Source organism: Acinonyx jubatus, chromosome B3 (genome assembly GCF_027475565.1).
Source record: "Acinonyx jubatus isolate Ajub_Pintada_27869175 chromosome B3, VMU_Ajub_asm_v1.0, whole genome shotgun sequence".
NCBI classification, from domain to species: Eukaryota; Metazoa; Chordata; class Mammalia; order Carnivora; family Felidae; genus Acinonyx; species Acinonyx jubatus.
The window spans coordinates 38,847,923-38,864,129 of NC_069386.1; the positions used below are offsets into that span (position 1 = coordinate 38,847,923).

At 42.3% G+C, this 16,207-nt stretch overlaps 2 protein-coding genes across 6 annotated transcripts in view; one reads left to right on the plus strand and one right to left on the minus strand.

Annotated features, from left to right (window-relative positions):
- The window catches only part of SLC24A1 (solute carrier family 24 member 1), a 41,070-nt gene extending 30,922 nt beyond the window's left edge, over window positions 1–10,148 (minus strand). For 2 of the 3 annotated variants that reach the window (XM_053223861.1, XM_053223860.1), the window contains exons 1-2: window positions 9,090–10,148; window positions 8,093–8,239 (exon numbers count right to left, since the gene is read on the minus strand). The gene's annotated coding sequence lies outside the window, so the exon portion shown is untranslated. Of the gene's footprint in view, window positions 1–8,092; window positions 8,955–9,089 lie in introns of those variants that run through there. The other variant, XM_027067561.2, reaches the window with a different exon arrangement.
- Window positions 9,846–16,207, plus strand: part of INTS14 (integrator complex subunit 14) — a 30,449-nt gene continuing 24,087 nt past the window's right edge. The window contains exons 1-3 of one of the 3 annotated variants that reach the window (XM_053223862.1): window positions 9,846–9,867; window positions 14,001–14,284; window positions 16,026–16,133. In XM_053223862.1, coding sequence (XP_053079837.1) covers window positions 14,063–14,284; window positions 16,026–16,133 — 330 coding nt within the window. In that variant the 5' untranslated portion in view covers window positions 9,846–9,867; window positions 14,001–14,062. Of the gene's footprint in view, window positions 9,868–10,083; window positions 10,505–14,000; window positions 14,285–16,025; window positions 16,134–16,207 lie in introns of those variants that run through there. The other 2 variants (XM_015078203.3, XM_015078198.3) reach the window with 2 other exon arrangements.

The window sequence follows — 16,207 nt, forward strand, 5'->3', positions numbered from 1 at the left end:
TCATGATTTCACAGTTCATGGGTTCAAGCACTGAGTCCGGCTCTGGGCTGGCAGTGAGGAGCCTGCTTGGGATTCTCTCTCTCTCTCTCTCTCTCTCTCTGTCTGTCTCTCTCTGTCTCTCTCTGTGTCTCTCTCTCTGCCCCTCCACCATTCTCTCTCTCTCTCTCTATCAATAAATAAACTTTAAAAATAAGGTAAAATATGAGAGAATGTGGGGAAAATACTTCAAACTACCTTAAAGTATTTCACACATAAAAAATATTTTATTAGGCCAGAGGGAAATCCTTGGGGGAGAGGGCACTGACAGAACTCCCCAGAACAAGCTGGGACATCCCAAGATACCCAAGGAATTATGCCTCCAGCTCATGGCTGGAGCTGCTGAAGTGAAGGTGGGGTGAAGCAATGGGGACTTTTGACCCTACCCATTGACCTGGAAGCCATTTTAATCATTCACCTAGCTTTGCTGGATTGCTGATTGCTCCTTTCTCCCTCCCTGTTTCCCCCAGGGACTAGAGAGCATGCAGTTTTGATTGTTCTCATCTGAAAAAGCAGGTAATCCCTCACAGCCTCACCCCTGCCCTACTTTATCCAGAGTGGCCTGTCAGAGTCAGAAGGTAGCCAGCTCCCCCTGCTGAAACACACAGGGGTGCCTGCCCCCTGTGGAAGCAGAGAGATGGGGGCTGACCTCTGCTAGTTAGCACATCCTTGCCTTCAGGCTGCTGCAAGCAGCCCCAGATCTAGTTACTTCTCCTCCCACACCAGCTCACAGTCTCCATGCGGCCTGGAAAGATGAACAAAGGAACCCAATTCACAGGTGGAATTTTGAGAGATCTTTTTTTTTCTAGATTAATTCCTCTATTTTTTACAATGTTATTTATGCCATACAGAAAATTCAAAAAAGCAAATTCCCAGAAAAGGAATTCCTTTTCTCATAAGCTTTATGTATTTATTTATTTTTTGAGAGAGAGAGAGAGAGAGAGAGAGAGAGAGAGAGAGAGAGAGAGAGAGAAAGCAGGGGAGAGGGGCGGAGGGAGAGAGAGAGAGAATCTTAAGTAAGCTCCACACTCAGCCTGGAGCCCTACACGGTGCTTGATCACACGACCTTGTGATCATGACCTGAGCAGAAATCAAGAGTCAGCAGATCTACCAAATGAGCCACCCAGGCGCCCCAATTTTTCTCATATACTTATAACTAACTGTTGCCAAGGAGTTCTTTCTAGTGTCCAACCTAAATCTCACTTGCTGGGGGGTGAATCTGATTCCTTCTGTCTTGTTCTCATGGGGTTATGGCACATTTGGAAATTCACCAGGCTGTAGAAAAGTTTGCTGCTCAACCAAGAGTGGAAGCATTGTCTGTCCTGGCACGGTGAATTTGGGCAATCTCTTCCCCTGTAAAATGAGGGTGATAATGACACTACCTGCTTGGTAGGCCTGTTACGAAGATCAAGTAAATCGATATGGAAAACACGTCAACAGTGTCTGGTACTGTTGTTATTCTTCTTCCGGAGATCATAGGCTGCTAGGGGGGCAGCCGGTCCCCATGCATTCCACTGTGACAACACTGTACTGTGTACTAAGTGTGATCACCTGATTAGCGTTTTGAATCTCTTACTAGTTAGTGGCTCTAAGAGGAGGACAGGGACCTTGCCTGTCTTATTCATGACTGAATCAATCCCCAGAGCCCAGGACAGTGGGCTGTATATTTATTGATGGAATGAAAAAGTACATCCCAGTGAGCAGATGCTCTGGGATAGGGTACCTGAGCTACGCATGAGCTCAGGAGGGTGCGGAGGAAATGTCCACTCACATAGGTTTATGTCCTTTTAGAGACAAAGTGCTGGAAAAAGACCATGACCGCTGAGGAAGAAAAATTGATATACTTTGCTCTACAAAGCTGCCTCATTTGATACTCTCCCTGGAACAGGGTGGCAGGACAGATATGGCCATTCTGGCTCTGACCTTCATAGTAACATCAGGGACTGAGGAAGGCAGGGTTTAGAGACTGGACAGGACAGCACAGAGGCCTTTCCTTTCCCTCTGCATCTCAGGGCTTTTCCTGTGGTTCTTTTAGAACAGGAGGAAGAGGGAATGGGATTTTTTGCCTGATGTAGAGGGTTTCTGGCTGAAGCTGGTTTATTTCTGGGCTACATCGGGAGCTGCTATTGACCCAACAGTTTCAGAGTGGGAAGTAGACACGATTGGGCAGAGGTTGCAAAATCAAATGCCTTTGGTGCCTGGGTGGATAAAATTAAGTTACATTAGTTCTATTCAAAGTCAGTGGAGAGTAATAAGGCCTGTGTCTGGACAGAGAATGAATGACCTATCAATAGGCATTCCAACGTAAAGCAATTTTAAAATATTAAAATGTAAACGAAATGGGCCAAATTTGACTTACAGGTACTACTTTACAACATCTGATAAAGGAACAAGCCAGAACAGGAGCAAGTCTCCTAAGGTCTCTCAAAGTCAGCTTTCTCATTTATAAAACTTGTGGGGGTGATGTAAGAGGTCCAGTGGGAACCTGTGGAACAGCACTTGGATCTGTCAGGTACTGAACTGTGTCACAGCCCAAGACCTTTTGTTTATATTGTTTTAATTGTTTATATAATACTGTGTATAAGAGGTCAAAAAATGACCACACAGCTGTCACTGTGGGAATAAGCAAAATAAGCCCCAAAACATCCCATAACACCCTGTAATACTTCATCTCCTTAAACCAGTGGCTGGGGCCCTACCTGAGGCAGGGAGTTTGCAGGTGGTGACACTTCAGGTTAGTAGTGGTTCAGAGTCAGGGCTTGGGCCTTCTCAAGGACCCATCTAGACGAGCCTGGGGTCTAGAGGAGAAGTCAGACAGGCACTATCAGAGGGCTTCAATGTGGCCATACAGGAACCCACACAGCACCAGTCTGATTAACAACTCCCCACTGAGCAAATGAGAAACAGCCTATTAAGTAAAACTCACTGTCAATCTGGGGCGCCTGGGTGGCTCAGTCAGTTGAGCGTTTGATTTCGGCTCAGGTCATGATCTCACTCTTTGTGAGTTCAAGCCCCGCATCAGGCTCTGTGCTGACAGCTCAGAGCCTGGAGCCTGCTTCAGATTCTGTATCTCCCTCTCTCTGCCCCTTCCCCACTCACACTGTCTCTCTCTGTCTCAAAAATAAATAAACGTTAAAAAATATTAAGAAAAAAACTCACTGTCAATCTGATTTTACAAAGGAATACCAACTGGGGGTTGTTGGGTGGCTCAGTCAGTTAAGCTTCTGACTTCAGCTCAGTTCATGATCCCACAGGTCACAGGTTCAAGTCCTGCATCAGGCTCTGTGCTGACAGCCTGGAGCCTGCTTTGGATTCTGTGTCTCCCTCTCTCTGCCCCTCCCTTGCTTGTGCTCTTTCTCTCTCTCTCTCTCAAAAATAAATAAACTTAAAAAAAAAAAACCCACAGAGGAATACCAAATGAAGCAATGGTGAAATTGTACTTTTCTTATCAGTTGACAAAGACTAAAAAATGTATTATCCAGTGCTGATGAAGTGTGTGTCAATCTGGTACAGTAGCACATGAGACCTTGTTAAACTATAAGTTAGATCATGTCCCTGTTCTACTCCAAACTTTTCAGTGCTTCTCCACTTCAGTCAGAGGAAAAGCCCCCACAATGGTCTACAAGGCAATGCTTGTAAGAGCAGAAATGGAAAGCTATCTAAATGTCAATGGAAAACTGATTACATAAATGGTGTCATATCTTCCCAGTAATCAATTATATAGCAGTTCAAAGGAAGGAAGATGATGCCTAAGATATACTAATGAACGAGAAATAATAAAAACAAGACGTAAAACAGTATATATAACATTACTGCATTTAGTTTAAAAATATTATATACCTGGGGCACCTGGCTGGCTCAGAGGAGCACGTGACTCTTGATCTTGGGGTCATGAGTTCGAGCCCCACGTTTGGTGGAGAGAATACTTAAATAAATAAACTTTAACAATTTTAAAGTATTATATATTTCATACTATTATCTATATGTGCATATATACATACATAAACACACGTTACACACAAATATAGACAAAGTTGCAAAAAGTATGTATGAATGGCTGTACTTTTGTCATCAGTAGTTACAGAATGAACAAAACCAAACAAAAAATTCTCTGATATTTCATGCCTTAAAGCTAGTGGTTGGAACCACCCTTGAGGCAGGGAGATACATATGGTTACTTTCAGGAAGGGAAACAGTTATTTTTCACTTTATATATTTTAAAACTGTTTGAATTTTTTCCCTTTATAAATGAATTACTTTTATAATAAAGAAGTTTTGTTTTGCTTTATCTGCTTTTTCACTGAAAGATGCTACCAAAGTGGGTTTTTTTTTTTCATTTAAATCCAAGTAAGTTAACGTATAGTGTAATGATGATTTCAGGAATAGAATTTAGTGATTCATCACTTACATATAACACCCAGTGCTCATCCCAACAAGGGCCTTCCTTAATGCCCAGTGCTCATTTAGCCCATCCCCTGACCCAATACCCCACCAGCAACCCTAAGTTTGTTCTCTGAAGTTAAGAGTCTCTTATGTTTGTTTCCATCTCTGTTTTTATCTTATTATTCCTTCCCTTCCCCTATGTTCATGTTTTGTTTCTTAAATTCCACATATGAGTAAAATCATATCATATTTGTCTTTCTCTGACTGATTTATTTTGCTTAGCATAATACATTCTAGTTCCACTCATATTGTTGCAAATGGCAAGATTTCATTCTTTTTGATTGCTGAGTAATATTCCATTGTGGAATGTCGATGCACATTTGGGCGCTTTCCATACTCTGGCTATTGTCGATAGCACTGCTATAAACATTGGGGTGCATGTGTCCCCTTTGAATCAGCATTTTTGTATCCTTTGGATATAATACCTAGTAGTGCAATTGTTGGGTCATAGGGCAGTTCTATTTTTAATTTTTTGAGGAACCTCCATACTATTTTCCAGAGTGGTTGCACCAGTTTGCATTCCCACCATCAATGCAAAAGGGTTCCTCTTTCTCTGCATCCTCGCCAACATCTGTTGTTGCCTGAGTTGTTAATTTTAGCCATTCTGACAGGTGTGAGGTGGTATCTCATTGTGGTTTTGATTTGTATTTCCCTGATGATGAGTGATATTGCATATCTTTTTATAAGATGCTACCAAAGTTTTAAGAGGGTGAGGGTGAGCCCGGCAAGATAGATGCAGACCCAGATCATGAGGAGTCTTTAACAATTTAGAGTTTTGTAACACTTCTCAAAGGAGAAGGTATCCCAAATAAAGAAGTTCAATTCTACTTTCTTAGACAAATGTAGTATCAAATTTTCTCTGCTTTCCCCTTTGATTTTTTCCCCCAAATAATCTCCTCCTTCCTTCCTATCTTCTTTCCACAAATGCATACTCGGTGTCACATGCCAGACCCTTGGCAACCAAGGCTCACCCCTATTTGCAGAGCACAGATGAAGTGAATTGGAATTGTATGAAATCCCTTCTTTGTTCAGTGAGTCTTTCTATGATTTTAGAATAGAGAGAAACTTTGTGATTTTCTCAAATGTTGTGGAAGGAAGGATTGAGAGCAATTAAAAGAGAGAATGTTATGGTTTCTTCATCAAATACTTTGCAAGAGAAAAAAGACATGGAGGGAGGGAGAAACCTATAGATGATCAGAGACTTCAGGGATTGCAATGTCTGGATCATATTTGGATCCTGACTCAAGCAACCAAAGTGTAAAAAAAGTAAAATTTATTTATTTATTTATTTATTTATTTATTTATTTATTTATTTATTTTTAACGTTTATTTATTTTTGAGATAGGGAGAGACAGAGCATGAACGGGGGAGGGGCAGAGAGAGAGGGAGACACAATCTGAAACAGGCTCCAGGCTCTGAGCAGTCAGCACAGAGCCTGACGCGGGGCTTGAACTCCCGGACCACGAGATCGTGACCTGAGCCGAAGTCGGACGCTTAACTGACTGAGCCACCCAGGCGCCCCAAAATTTATTTTTTTAATGTTTATTATTTTATCTTTGAGAGAGAGTGTCAGAGCATGAGAGGGGGAAGGGAAGAGAGAGAAGATCCCAAGCAGACTCCATGCTCAGCACTGAGCCTGACTTGGGGCTGGATACCACGACACTGGGATCATGACCTGAGCCAAAATCCAGAGCTGGATGCTCAACCGACTGAGCCACACCCTGTGCCCCCAAATTTATGATATTTATGAGACACCTGGATATTTGAAAACTGACTGGGCATTTAACGATATTAGGGCCTTATTGTTCATTATTTTAAATTTTATAAGGATATTGTAATTATTGTGGTTTTCTTTAAGTCCCTCACTGTCAAGAGAATGCAAAGGCAAGCCACAGACTGGCAGAAAATATTTGCAAAACACATATCTGACAAGTGTTATCAAAAATACACAAACAACAACACTTAAAATTCAAAGAAAAGAAACAATCTGATTTTAAAATGTGCAAAAAACCTGAACAGACCTTCACCAAAGAAGATATACAGATGGAAAGTAAGCACATGAAAATATGTTCGACCTCATATATCTTTAGTGAATTACAAATTAAAACAATGAGATAGAACTACACGCCTATTAGAATGGCCAAAATCAAGAACACTGACACCACCAAATGCTGCTGAGAATGTGGAGCCGCAGAAACTCTCATTCATTGCTGCTAGGAACGCAAAATAGCACAGCCACTTCAACACAGCTTGGTGGTTTTTCACAAAACTAAACATACTCTCATCATACGACCCAGCAATCTCTTTCCTTGGTATTTATTCAAATGAATTGAAAAACGTATGTCCACGCAAAACCTGCACAATGATGTTTATAGCAGCCTTATTCATAATTGCCCAAACTTGGAAGCAACCAAGTATTGCTAAGCAAAAACAGCTAATGTGAAAAGGCTACATACTGCAGGATTGCAACTCTACAACACCCAGGGAAAGGCAGAACTATGGAGACATTAAAACGATTAGTGGTCACTGGGAATCAGGCTAGAGGGAGGGATAAAAAGGCAGAACACAGGATTTTTAGAGCAGTGAAAATATTCTGAATGGTGCTACAATGGTGGATATCTGAACCTCCCTCTGAGCCCGAGTATCTAGCACCTATGAGTGGTTCTGTCACTAACCTTTACTTTGCCACTCTGACTTTTAAAGCCTCTGTTGACAGCAGTCCACTGTTTTATGGCAAAATAAATAAATAAATAAATAAATAAATAAATAAATAAATAAAATTAAAAATGAAAGGATGATAGATTATGCAAAGGAAGTTGTTTATTGATTCTCTTTAATGTGTGTGTGGAAACATGCAAATGAGGATCTCTGGAGTGGGACAAAGAAATTCATTAGCCAGCTACAGCTTGAAAGACATCTCCTGTAAGACCTTCTAACTCTTTGTGTTGATGTTCTCTTTTTTTATAATCAATGAACAATTTTCCAGTTTTTAATGGGATTCTGCTAAGAATTTAAAAATAAAAACAAAAGCACTCAACAGTTGCCTTAAGTGACGCAGCCCCCTTGGTAGGTCTATCTTTTACTATTCAATTTTAGTAAATCGCCCTTTTGCTTCCCTAGTCTCCTGAAAGCCTGTATTCAGAACTAGATTACCAAAATCTGATCAACCATCATCAAACTAATAAACGTAAGCTTTAGGACTGAGGAAGGTAACGAATCAGTCCATGGAGCTGAGCTGGAACTACCAGAACAGCGACCCTATGGCTGAGTCATCACCACTTTAAGTGTAACTAGACGACTCCCTTGCCCATATATTCTGGGCCACATCCTTCCCACTAGGGAAAAAGTTAGAAATTGTGACTAAGTAGGGGTGCCTGTGTGGTTCAGTTGGCTAAGCATCCGACTTCGGCTCAGGTCATGATCTCACCGTTCAGAGTTTGAGCCCCACATTGGGCTCTGTGCTGACAGATGGGAGCCTGGAGCCTGTTTCAGATTCTGTGTCTCCCTCTCTCTCTCTCTGCCCCTCCCCTCCCTCTCTCTCGCTTAAAAATAAACATTTAAAAAAATAAAAAAAGAAATGGTGACTAAGTAATCAGAAAGCAGCCTTACTTACTCATTATGCTCAAGCATTGTAAGGTTTTGAGACAGTGAGGCTGGCCAAGTTGGGGAAAGAAGTTCTGAAGCAAAAAGGACAGTCTGTAGGTGTTTGGGCCTTGGTGCTGGCAGGGACATTCCCAGGGACTGACTCCTCTTCTGCCACCTTGGATAGAAGAAGAAGAAAGAACTATAAGCAAATGTGATGAGGGACCATAAGGCAGGCTGAGGGCAAAGTACAAGCTAGCATACCCTCCCCCTACAGGTGACAAATGTGTGATATTCCTCAGGCACTCCTGGCTGCCCAAGGACAAAGGAAAGGACAGAAAACAAATGGTTAAACTGATCGGGTCTCCATCAGTATACAAATATCTTAGTAAATTACAAGGAAAAGGCAATCTTATCAATAACCTAATCTCCAGTAAACTATAGACTCAGTTTCCTGGAGCCCCAACATCACCCCTCCATAGTGATAGGGGGAACAAAGTCAAAAAGGAAATGGCAGGTAAAATTAAATTTCCTTATAACCTGCAGGCATCGACATATACTTGAGGCAGGCAGAGTAGAACTCCAGGAACTCCCTACTGTCTTAATGTTAATACTTTGCTAGAGGGAAAAACAATTTTAGCTTGACAAGAGATAGGCCTCCAGTAATCTGTGAGTCCTCTTGGGGCACCTGGGTGGCTCAGTTGGTTAAATGTTAAGCATCCGACTTTGGCTCAGGGCATGATCTCACAGTCTGTGAGTTCGAGCCCCATGTTGGGCTCTGTGCTGACAGCTCAGAGCCTGAAGCCTGATTTGGATTCTGTGTCTCCCTCTCTCTCTGCCCCTCCCCCACTCATGCTCTGTCTCTCCATCTCTCAAAAATAAATAAACATTAAAATAATTTTTTTAAAAAAGGAACTTCCTCTTGACCTCACCTCTTCCAGCCCCATAGTGTATAACGAGTCACTCTTCACAGCCACAGTGCAGTTCTTTCTGCCCACAACCCTGTCCCCATGCTTTAAGAAAATCACCTTTTTTGCACCAAAGATGTCTTCAAGAATTCTTTCTTGGCCGTCAGCTCAGAAGCCCCATCTCCCCAAACCCCATCAACTGGACCCTGTACTCTCCCACAGAACAAGCTGTGAAAAGTCAGACAGACTGGGTGGTTCAGTTCAAAGCATCCTCCCTCCTGGACTCAACCTCCACCCCTCCCACCCCTGCCCCAATTCACCCCATCCCACCAACTAAAAGAAAGAGGCAGAGGCCTTTTTCTGTTCTCACTTGTAACCTGTGTGGTACAACATGATTTTTTGAACCACATCTACCCACGGCCTGATGGCATCCATTCAGGCCTATTTCTAGCTGGCATTTCCTGGCTCCCAATGTGGCTAGACCTGGCCCACAGGTTGCTGTGGGACACCAGGCGGCCAGAGGTGAGGCAGGCGAGGGCTCATGGTGCCTCACGGGTAAGTTTAAGTGCAATGCACCTGGCATTGTAGGGAGAGCCCACTGAACCTTCCCCCCGCCCCCTCGCCCCCCCCTCTCCGTTCCCTTAAAGAAGGAGTGGGGGTGGGGGGATAAGGTGAGTCTCGCGCTGAGGAGACCAAGAGAGAAAGTCTTGACTTGTAAACTGGCTCAGGTCAGCTAAAAAAAAAAAAATGTGCTTAGCCGTTAGGAATTGCAGTTAAAAAAGAGTTTGGAGAGGATACTGTCAACTGGTTCGTAGGATATTGACTGAGGGGGCTGAAGAGTGCAGGCGACGAGGAACAAGTGCCAGCGAAGGAGAGGCTGGTGCACCAACGGGCCTAGGTGCGTGAGGCGAGAGGAGTGTGAAGAGCTCAGAGTTACCAGAAAGGGGAGGAGGTGGGCAGGTGGGCAGGTGGGCAGGTGGCCAGGATGCCAGGAGGCCAGGGGTAAAAAGGGAAGCGCCCGAGAAAGGACGGGGAGGGAAGGAGAGATGAAGGCGCGCCCCCTAGCGGCCCAACTGCGCCAGAGTCCTGCCCCTCAGGCCTTAAAGCCCCGCCCCAACCCCGTGAGCCGTCTGGCGCAGGCTTCCCTTCTGTCGCGCGGCACTATAGTTCCGGCCGTGGTGCACGGGCGGAAAGTTTACGCGGACGGACTGCGCCGGCGATGGGCGCGGGGTGAGTGGAGGTGGCTGCGGTCTTGGGCTGTCCTTCGTTGCTTGTTGGAGCTGCAGGAGTAGGGGTCAGGGGTGAGGAACCACGCGGAGCCAGCGCCCGGCCTTTCCGCCGCCCCGCGCGGTGTCTGCGGCACCAGTTCCGGGCCCTGCTTCGCGGCGTCTGCTCCCGGGTTCCCCTCGCTCCGCCGCTCGGGGTCGTCGGCCGCGCGTAAACACCACGATTTCGGCCCTTCCCTGGGCCCTGTTCGTCCCCTCTACCCATGAGAGACTTCCCGATCAAAAATTTTGTTTTGGGCTGATTTTAAGGTAAAAATACACCCCTCCAGCTGCGATTCAAATGCAGGCGTGCTGTATTTCCAGGCTGAAGGTTTCGAGATGAAGTTGTATCTGAGAACCTCAGGGCAAGGGAAGTCAGGCTGACTCAGAAACCTGAGGGTAGGTGAGAACCCGAACGTGAATGGGCGGGCGCCTAGAAATCCGAGTGGAATCAAAACTGCTGAGAACCAATTCTTTACGAAGGAGCCAATTGTCACCTGCTGGGAAGAATTGCAAATGTGTACTTCTGTGACTTGGCCCTAAGGCCAAATTAGGTGGCTAGGGTCTATTCTCAGCAGTAGACTGACCTTGAGAAAGGAGACCTACAGTTGTCTTTAGCCATGTATGTAAACAGTACTTATGGGGAAAGGCGGGGGTGGGGCGGGGAGGTGAGCATTAGCCCAAGTGAGAAATGCTTCGCGTTCTCACAAAATTGCTGGACTGTGGTGGGCAGGATTTTTTTTTTTTTTTAATCGGGGCTAGACTGAGTGAATCATCCTTCAAGAACGTGCAGTTCCCTCTTTTACTTCTGTGCTTACAACCTGGGTACTAAAATGGTTTCCCATGACATTGCCACTATTAAGAAGGTGGATGGACACACATGCATCAGTAAGGAGAAAGAGCCAGCACTCGAGGTGTTCGCAGAGAAGGCAGGACTGCCAGCCGTGGTCGCCCAGTGCGGTGTTACAACCGATTTCGTGGGATAGAGATGCTTTCGTGTACCTGATCTAAATCTTTGTAGCCTGTTTCTCAGTTTCCTCTAAGAGTTGAGGAAGTACTTCCCATAATCCCTAACTTTCAGTAACAGGTAGGCCTCTATGCATGAATAGGTCTACCCATGAGATTCTACTTGTGGGAAGAGGCTTAGGTGTCCCTAGTATCTCTGATTGAATGAGGAGAGAAGGAAATGTGTTCCTAGTGTCCAGAGTTAAAATTTATCATGTGTTTTGCCAAAGAATTAATGTTACATCTGATGATGAGGGGTAGTCATTATGAAACATTTGTCTAGCTCACACTATGTGCCAGTTACTGTGATAGGTTCCGAGGAGACCATTGGTGGGCAGTGCCCTTTTAATGAATTTATGGCCTAATGTAGTATAGTTGAACCGATATTGTGCAGGACCTCACCTTAAGACCCAGAAAGGAAATAAAAAAGACTGAGGAGGTGAAATATTACCAAGTTGACACACCTAAGCCCATACATTTGATACGAGAAGAAACCCACAGACTCTGAGAGCCCGCTTGACTTTGGACGCAGTTTTAACAAGCTTGATTACCTGACTTTCCAGCCCATAGTAGCCAAGAAGCAGCAAATTAGAAAGAGGAGGATGATTACAGGGGATTACTGAGGAAAGTAGAATGCAAATTTATAGGCTAAAAATTAATTATAAAAAGACACCAAAACAAACCACAACAGCCTGGATACCTTGAATATAAGACATTGTTTCTTTTTTTTTTCTTTCTTTCTTAAGGCATTGTTTCTGTGTATGTTCTATATAAGCCCTGTTTTTTGAGACCTTAATGATAATTATGTAGAAAAAGGTAAAATGGGAAACACAGGGTTAGCAAATTAAACTGAATTCTTTGCGCTGGTACTTTTCAACATCTTTAATAAGGCCGGAACTCATTTTTCTTGGAGCATTTCTCCAGAACAGTGTTCCGCAGCACGTACTTGGGGGAATGTTGGTGTAAAGAAACCTATCAAGAGTACCAGGGTGTTAGGCAGTATTGGTGTTTAGACGGGTGATGCCAAGTCATCATAAGAGATAAATTATGTTCAGCACACAGTGTTTAATGAGGCAGAGAAGAAAGATACACATTTTAATTTTGTCTATCAAATGGTGAAACATTTTGGAATTTTTTTTAAGTTTACTTATTTATTTATGTATTTATTTATTTTGAGAGAAAGAGAAAGCATGAGTCAGTGAGGGGCAGAGAGAGAGAGAGAGAGAGAGAGAGAGAGAGAGAGAGAGAGAGAATCCCAAGCAGGCTCTGCACTGTCAGCACGGAGCCCACTCGGGGCTTAAACCCCTGAACCACAGATCATGTCCTGAGCTGAAGTTGGACGCTTAACTGACTGAGCCACCCAGGTGCCCCAACATTTTAGAATCTTGAGGAGTCTGGAAAAGTAATTTGTATCTCTCATTTAATCTTTATTGATGTTAGATACATGAGACATTACTGTATTTGAAATGTATCTCGGGCCACTATGTGGTAAAAAGGCTTTTCCTACTTGAGTCCCTGACTCCCATTTATAACATTGCTTCCCTGAACCAGTATGTTCTAAGTTCCCAGCAGCCTATGTAGAAATGGAATTTTAGAATATCACACATTAGCAGTTGGATATTTTAATGAAACAAGCAGCCTGGCTACTGTTAAGTGTGTTTAAAGAAAGTTCTAAAAAAGAAACTGATGACTTTTTAATGAGTATTATCCATCCAGTGTGTTTCCTAATTGTATATGCAGTATAATTTTTATGAAGTTGTAATCAGTATATACATAGAATGCTATGACCTGTTTTTCTCAGTTACTGGTATTTTGTGTAAATATTTTTCATATTTACATATGTGTCTTTTATTTATAGCTATACGAGATTTGATTATGTCAGTAGAATGTAGTTTGCTTAGTAACAGTAGCAGCAAGCTGTGTCCCCATGAACAGGTCTGTATATCTATGAACTATGTTCTTTATTTTTGAGAATAGAAATGTTTTCTCCATTTATTCTGCATATTGACTTTTATACACAATTTCATGAGATAATGCCAGCTGTCATTCACATTCTTTAATTTTGTTCTTTTCCTTCAATTAAAGTACTGTTGCCTGATTTATGTACAGTGCATACTACTGAGGGTGTTGCTTTTGTAATAGTTAATGATTTCCAGCTTTGTCTGATTTGGATTATGACTCTTCTCACCCTTTCATTTTTATATTTTGCATTCATTTTAATAAAAAAAGGGCACCAAGCAACACGATAATTAAATAAACATATATACAAATACTGCTGTATTCATTAAGATAGTAATAATGCCCGGGGCCCCTGGGTGGCTCAGTCAGTTGACCATCTGACTTTGGCTCAGGTCATGATCTCATGGTTTGTGAGTTTGAGCCATGTATCTGTCTCTGTGCTGACAGTGTGGAGCCTGCCTGGGATTTTCTCTCTCCCCCTCTCTCGGGCCTTCCCCCCACCATGTGTGCCTCTCTGTCTCTAAAAATAAATAAATAAATTAAAAACAAGAAAAATACTTATGTGGTCCTTGATTTATGGCCATTTAGTGGGTGATTCTAGGAGTCTTCCTCACAGGGAACTAAGCTGCTTGCTTCTTCCCATTAAACTCTCCACAGATTTGCCTTCACTTCAACTTAAATGTGGTTTGCCTTCACCCATTTCTGCAAAGTTTGGTTAAAATTATGGTGGGGTAAAAACAAAAAACAGAAAACCTTTTTCTCTCTGTGACATGTGAGACCTAATCATGTTTATTTTCTACAGCATTTTTCTGTTCGTAGCTGTGTGTTTGCACTCTGACTGGGAACACTGGGATCACTTTCATCATGCCAACAGTGGTGGTAATGGACGTATCCCTTTCCATGACCCGACCTGTGTCTATTGAGGGGTCTGAAGAATATCAACGCAAACACCTAGCCGCCCATGGTTTGACGATGCTGTTTGAGCACATGGCCACAAATTATAAGCTCGAGTTTACAGCCCTGGTGGTTTTTTCATCACTCTGGGAGCTGATGGTTCCCTTCACAAGAGATTACAACACACTTCAGGTACAAAAAAGGAATAAGTGTTTGCAATACAAGGCTCAAATTTTTAGGGAGGAAAACAATGTTACCATATTGGGCTGAATATTTAGAATTTGGGATTATTTAATGTTAAGTTTATAGATAAAATATCTGTAAAACAAAGATTCATAAACTGTAAGCCTTATGCCTTTGGTAGAGCTATGAGTTCGAGCTGTGAGTTGTTACTTTATTTTCTTCTCTCGGTTTTCTGGAATTTTTCTGTGGAAAGGAGAGCATGTGAAGATGTAGTGCCCCATTTTCTAAAATTCAAGGTCTTTAGGTGCAATACTTGATTATTTTCTATTTTCCTATAAACCAAGTAGTTGAAAAATGGCCCTTCTTATAAAAACCTTTATTCTAGAGTAATTCAAAATTATATTTCCTCTCCAATAAATAGCTTTGATTTATAGATGGCAAGAAAGTATAATTTTTAAACCTTAATTGTTAGGTGTCAGTTCAAAAGATGTCTGTGAAATGCCAGAAAATTTACTTTCTGACAACATCTCTAAATCATATTTCCAGCAGTACCTTGCATAGTGCCTTGCTTATAGTCAATAAGTGTTGAATTAAAACAGTTTAGGGGCACTTGGGTTGCTCTGTTCGTTAAGCATCTGACTCTTGATTTTGGCTCAGGTCATGATCTCAGGGTTGTGAGATTGAGCCCTATGTTGGGCTATGCACTGGGCTTGAAGCTTTCTTGGGATTCTCTCTGTCTCCTTCTGCTCATGTGCATGCGTGCGTGTGCTCTCTCTCTCTCAAAATCAATCAATAAAAGAAAAGAAAATAGTTAATAATTGCTGGGTAGGTTAGAAATCCAGGATCGGTGTAATTTGATTTTTTTTTTTAATATAAGTAATAACATTTTGTTAAATTATTGCTTTTATTATCTCACTTTCTTAATGTTACCTAAAAGCTTTTTAAAAATTGCACTGGATTTTTTTTTTTTTAAGTTTATTTATTTTGAGATAGAGAGGGAGCGAGCATGAGCTCAGCACGGAGCTCAACACAGGGCTCAACCTGGGGCTTGATTCCACAACCACATCATGACCTGAGCCACCATCAAAGGTCAGACGCTTAACTGATTGAGCCACCCCAGCACCCCTGCACTGGATTTATTATAAATGAGTAGTAAACTAAGAGTTTTCGGATGTTCAGTAGTTTTGAAATTTAGAGAATTACTATCTAAGTTGTTCATAGTAGTGATTAAGACCAGGAGCCCTAGAGTCCAATTAAGTGGGTTTAAATCTAAACTCTGCCACCTCTAGGCATGTGACCTAGGAAAGTTACCTCATCAATCTGTACCTCAGTTTCCTCATTTTAAAAATAGGTTAATAATCTGTACCTTACAGTGTTGTGATAATTAAATGCATGTAAAGTGCCTAGGTTGATGTTTAGGATATAGTTACTACTCAATTTTTGTCATTTTTTTCGGTGTGTTTAAAAGTTCTTCATGTTAGTTACTTTCTTCAGGGTTCCCTTACAAAGCTATGAACTTGGTGGATTGTTCACTCATACTTGATAAGAGAATAGAATAAGGGGAAGCTGTTTTAATTGTCCTTTGTGGTTGAGGAAGCCTGTCTTACCATTTTTCTTTGAGAAACTATGCTTTTGGGCTCTCAGAAACAGTGTCCCCTGTGTAACATTCATGATTTGAATGGTTTATGTTTTCTAATAACAGATTAAGACAGTAAAGAATAATGGGCAATTTTATCTTTTATTCAATTAGGAAGCACTAAGTAATATGGATGATTATGATAAAACCTGCTTGGAATCTGCATTAGTTGGTGTTTGCAATATTGTTCAGCAAGAATGGGGTGGTGCAATTCCTTGCCAGGTAATGATCAATTCTTTTTCATTGCCCTAAGTTAAAACCATTAACCACTGAGGTGCTTCGATTTTCTTTAGGCT